General features: G+C 42.8%; 1 protein-coding gene across 1 annotated transcript; it reads left to right on the forward strand.

Annotated features, from left to right (window-relative positions):
- Nucleotides 1-291: 291 nt before the first annotated feature.
- LOC121964012 (urokinase-type plasminogen activator-like) lies at nucleotides 292-3,937 on the forward strand (the record flags this gene model as incomplete). The annotated part of the gene is made up of 7 exons (XM_042514246.1): nucleotides 292-389; nucleotides 484-540; nucleotides 1,444-1,642; nucleotides 1,726-1,877; nucleotides 1,952-2,092; nucleotides 3,232-3,380; nucleotides 3,467-3,937. Coding segments are annotated over 7 exons (991 nt in total), but the record flags the coding sequence as incomplete, so codon positions are not given.
- Nucleotides 3,938-5,573: the final 1,636 nt, after the last annotated feature.

The raw sequence follows: 5,573 nt of genomic DNA on the forward strand, positions 1-5,573 counted from the left end.
TAAAATGAAAAAATGTGGGCGGCTGTAGCTCGGGTCATGAAAACAAAAGCAGCAAAAGAACATTTACTAACTTAAGTTTAAAGATCCATGACTGATAAATAGCACTTCAGGCACTTCAGGAAAAATGTGTTATGTAATTTGGGAGAAACTGACATTTTAAAGCTAAAATCCATCACTTACAGCCTCTTAATTAGTGTTTTTACTTCAAATTCAAAGTGCTGGACTGCAGAGCAAAGAACAAACATACACATAATATCTTCAACATGTTCAGTTTGATCTGATGTGTTTCAGGAATCTTCACTACAAACGGCGTCCGTGGTGTTACGTAAGGAAAAACCGGAAGATTGTGTGGGAGTACTGTGGTATTCCACGTTGTGGTTCAGAGTCTTGTAAGTGCATTCTTTGTCTTTGCAGCCTCCCAGTAAAATCTGAGCCAAATTGCATGTTTCATCAGAGTTAAACGCTCTAATCTTGTATTTGCAGCCCCACCTTCGCCTGAAACACCACCGCCCCCGCCGGCGCCCACTACGCCAGAGCCAGGTAACCTTCCTGCCTCACTCAACTCTGTCGTGGCTGGATGATAACGCCACAGTGTCCTTGTGTCACAGTTTTATGGTGTGATGATGCTTTAGCTGAGGTCTGGTTAGGTCAGGTTCAGGGAAAGATGATGTTTTGGGTTAAAGTGAAACATGGAACATAAAATCTGCGTTTTTGCACATGGAGATCGCACAAAAGACCTTTAGCACGTCCCTTCTTTACATTTTTTTCTTTGCATTTTTACTCAGAACCAAGAAACTGGCAGCATCATGTTGCTCCAGTGTGTCATTTTAGACAGCATGCCAGAATCGCAGAAGCAAAAGAGGTGTGACTGGCGTATTGGACGCATTGTTTCTTGATGGCTGAGCTCGCTGCTGGCTGTCCGACAAATTGCCCCTTGGAGATAATAAAGATAACCTTTAATCTAGTGTCACATATAACATATTATATAACCTTACTATCAATAACAATGACATAATATGGTAACAATCATGTACCATCTCTGGTATACGGCGGCTGATCTCGTCCTTTGCTCAGAGCTTAAGGAGCTCCCGAATCTCATTATTTTCCCAACTTATGGGCATGTTCAGCAGCTGCTTTTCTTCCATTTAGCCACTAACCGCTCATCTCCCGTGCTGGGTCGCACTCACATCAAAACGTTCGGCCCATAATCTCATCCTGCAGGTAGACTTTTTAAAAAAACAGATCTCAGTTTGGCGCTGTTACTCCCTCCGTTGCTGGCTGAAAAGCAAAAACTCTGTCCCTCCATTCTTCCTTCGTACATTTTATACTTTAATTTAATAATGATACGATATTCCCGCCTTGAACAGGCAGTGTAAAAAGGAGCTCCTGTATCACACTTTCATGCTTTTTTCTCTTCGACTGTTTCTGTGTATCATCCTCCAGCTGCAGAGTCCACGTGTGGCCAGCGCTCCCGCAGAAAGCACTTGAAAATCGTGGGTGGAACAGTTGCCACTGTGGAAACGCACCCGTGGATCGCTGCCATATTTTGGCGAAGCAAATCCAAGGAGACGGTGTTCCGTTGTGGGGGCAGTCTGATCTCGTCCTGCTGGGTCCTCTCAGCCGCCCACTGCTTCCCTGACGGGTACGATGTGACATCACTTACGGGAACCGCAGCAGGTGCAGACGAGCAGCAGCTTGACTTTTTTTTGTGAATATGCATTTCAGCTCCCACAGAAAGCCGCGCCGCTTCTCCGTCATCCTGGGAAAAAATGCGATGAATGAGACAGACAGGACTGCGGAGCAAAATTTCAAGGTGGAAGAAATCATCCTCCATGAGGGGTTTGACAACAGTGACGGAGACTTCAACAACGACATCGGTATGAACACGTCTTCAGATGCCGCAGGGTCGATAATGTGATGGGATCAAAGCTGATTGATAAATGTTTTGCAGCTCTGCTGAGGCTGAGGGACAGACAGGGGAGGTGTGCAAAAGACAGCAAATTTGTGAAGACGGTCTGTCTGCCGCCGCCGCAGCAGAGGCTCCAGGCCGGAGTCACCTGTGACATCGCTGGATACGGGAAAGAGAAATACGGTGAGGAAAGTCCACCCAAACACCACACCCGTGAGTGACAGCTGAACATAAATGACGAGTATTAAGGGGCCAAAGCTAAAGGGTCTTTCCAAAGGTGGAAGCTCCTTAACCCTTTATTGGAAATGATTTCCCCAACACATGACACCTGAACCGTGGAAAATCATGTCAGCTAGATGGGGATGGTTCATTCAGGCCAGAAATTTGCCAAGCTGCAGACGATGTTTCCAGTGACTCCTGTGCCCCCAAGAAAGGGTGTTTTTTAGTGACACAGCTGCATTTCTAGCGGCATTTGTGCCCCTAAATAGGTGCTTTTAAGCAAAACATTGCATAGTTTTTAGCAGTGTTTGTGCTCCCTAACATGAGCATTTTTACAGACACATCAAGCAGTTTCCAGCTGCATTTGTGCCCCCAAAACATTGGTGATTTTTGGTGACACTGATGCATTTCTAGCAGTGTTTGTGCCCCTAAATGTGGGTGTTTTTTTAGAGAAACATTGCATATTTTTTTGGCAGTTTTTGTTCCCCTTTATGTGGGTATTTTTGAGGGACGCAGCATGTAATTTCGAGCTGTATTTGTGCCCCTAAAGTAGATGTTTTCACCGATGTTTGTGCCCCCTAGCACAGGTATCATTGAGAGACACATCCAAGTGTATCCAAGTGCATTTGTGCCCCCCAACATGGCTGTTTGTAGCAACACATTGCTGCATTTCCTGCAGGGTTTGTGCTTGTACTTGGGTGATTTTTAGTGAAACATTGCATTGATTTAACCCCAAATGCAGGTGTTATTTTTAAGGGACACCGCTGCATTTCCAGCAGTGCTTGTGCCCTCAAACATGGTTGTTTGGTACCTCCAAACGTAGGTAATTGTTAGCAACGCTTTGCAATGTTTCTGCCCCCTAAAGTGTTTTTTTTTTTTTTATCACTGTGTTTCCAGCTGCATCTCTACACCCAAACATCTGTGTTTTGTATCGGCACACTGCTACATTTCCAGTGAATTTTTAGAGCACATTGAGAAAGAGTTACAAAACAGAAAGCAGCACTTTAAAGCTGCACACTGTAATTAGTGTGTTTAAACCTCTAATTATGGATCATGTATTTATGGATGCTAAGTAGTAGAGTAACCGCTCTTCTTCTCTGCAGGTTTGTGGTACAAGTCTAATTTCCTCAGAGAGGCTCAGGTGAACCTCCTCGCCGACGATGTGTGTCGACACGAGGACTATTATGGAAACATGATCAGTGATAACATGTTTTGTGCCGGTCGTCCCGACTGGAGCCGCGACGCCTGCGAGGTATTCACGACAAGTCCAAACTCGATCGAGGCTTTCACGGATCGACTTGTTGATTTCCTTTAATGCTGCTCGTCTCTCTTCCGCAGGGAGACTCCGGAGGGCCGCTGGTGTGCCAGGTCGGCAGCAGGCTCTTCCTGTTCGGAGTCGTCAGCTGGGGCGAAGGTTGCGCCCAGGAGAATCGACCCGGCGTTTACACCAGAGTGACCAACTACAACCGATGGATAGCAGAGAAGACGGGGCTGCCGTCCATCGCTGCCGGATCCATGTTTCCTCAGAAGTGAAAGTATTTTATATTTTTCTTAACAAATCCCATGAAAAGAACGAAACCAATGATGAATGTATCTATTAGAAAGAAAGGCCGGGTCTAGGCATGCTCCACCTGCCCCACTCACCCCAAACATAGATGTCTTTAGCTCCCAAAAATTCTCACTTTGAGCGTGTTTTTGTCACTATAGCAAGGACACTTAACTTGCCTGTGCATGCTTCTAGGATTTAAGTTAATTTCTTGGATTTTAGGACATTTCTAGGATTTGGGGACATTTCTCAGATGTTAGGACATTTCTTGAATTTTAGGACATTTTTAGGGTTTTAGGACATTTTTAGGGTTTTAGGACATTTTTAGAATTTTAGGACATTTTTAGGAGTTTAGGACATTTCTCTGATTTTAGGACATTTTTAGGATTTTAGGACATTTCTTGGATTTTCGGACATTTCTCGGATTTTAAGACATTAGGGTCTTTGCTGGGACCTCTGTGTGTCTGCCAAAAATACAGCAAAATGCTACTGTTTTATTTAAGATTTTGTGATGTATATATTTAACTGTCATTTCAGGAAGTAGTTAATTTTCTCTAATTTTCAGATTGATTTTAACTAGTCAGTAGTTAAAAGGCTAAAACTTTGAAAAACACCATTATGTTTCTGTACTCTGTTTTTAAAGGGTTTGTTTTTATACTGAAATGTCATTGTGTTAGAATGTGTCAGCGTGTTTTACATGTATACAGCTGTGGTATTTGGCCCTTATGTTGCATCATTTTGTAAGTTTTTGTTATATCTTGTATGTTTTTTATGATGCTGCATGAGTAAATCAATAAGTTGTGCAAAAATCTGTCTTGAATAAAGTCGAAAACTTTTTTTTTTTGGGCTACTACTTGTTAAGTTGCTCCTCGCCATCTCCCCATATTTATGAAAGAAATCTAACCAAATTGCTCAGCTTTCAAAGGGTTAAGCTAAACAAACTCTCTAAAAACCCTCCTGGATCATCGTCACAAAACTTAGACGACCTGAGAAATTTCAGCTCCTTCTTATTTACTGCGGTTATTATGATGTCATCCAGTATTCAAGTCCTCACCTGAGTCACCTGTGCTGTTTTTCCGTTGTTCATTACGTCAGCACCATCTTGTGGTCAAAAACATCGAGACAACAGCTCAGTCTGAGCCTCGCCACAACATCAACATTTAGCTCTTCACTGCATCTTTGCAGCAACAGTTCTTTTGATTTTTGGCTGCTGGATTAAAAGCAACACATCCACATTTTTCCACGTTGCCTCTTTTAAATTCCTCTCACTCTGTAGGAACAAGCTGAGATGAGAGCTGAGATAAAGATTCTGTGGCTGTGATCTAAAAACAGTCTTATACATATATATTAAGACACATTCACATTTTTACACGAAATGCGGTTTTTACACATATTAATGTGTAAAATTCAGTGCGTATTTCTATTATTTCTCCCTTTCTCTCTCTCTCCCTTTAAAAAAAAACAAAACAACAAAAAACATTAATTTTCAGGATTTTTTTCTTGTCACCTTTTACCAGTTTCCTGTAATTTGCTTATTGCCTTTTCCCAAGTTTTTGCAGAGAATCTAACCTTTTTGTTCAGGTTTCAAAGGTTTACATATTTATGAAGATATTTATGGAAGGAGTGTGAATGCAGCACAAGAAAAACTTCCAGGTTTTAAAGGTTCAGGCTCCATCAGCGGGACTCCATCGGGCTGACTGAACTGTAATTAGTCCGCCTGCTGCAGTGACCCACTTCCTCCCCTTCATCCTCTTTCTTTGACTCTCAACATACTCTCACAGAGCAGCAAGTACATGAACACACACACACACACACACACACACACACACACACACACACACACACACACACACACACACACACACAGGGACACATTAATCTCCAGCAGCTGTACAAACA

This window comes from Plectropomus leopardus, unplaced genomic scaffold, assembly GCF_008729295.1.
Source record: "Plectropomus leopardus isolate mb unplaced genomic scaffold, YSFRI_Pleo_2.0 unplaced_scaffold13636, whole genome shotgun sequence".
Taxonomy (NCBI): Eukaryota; Metazoa; Chordata; class Actinopteri; order Perciformes; family Serranidae; genus Plectropomus; species Plectropomus leopardus.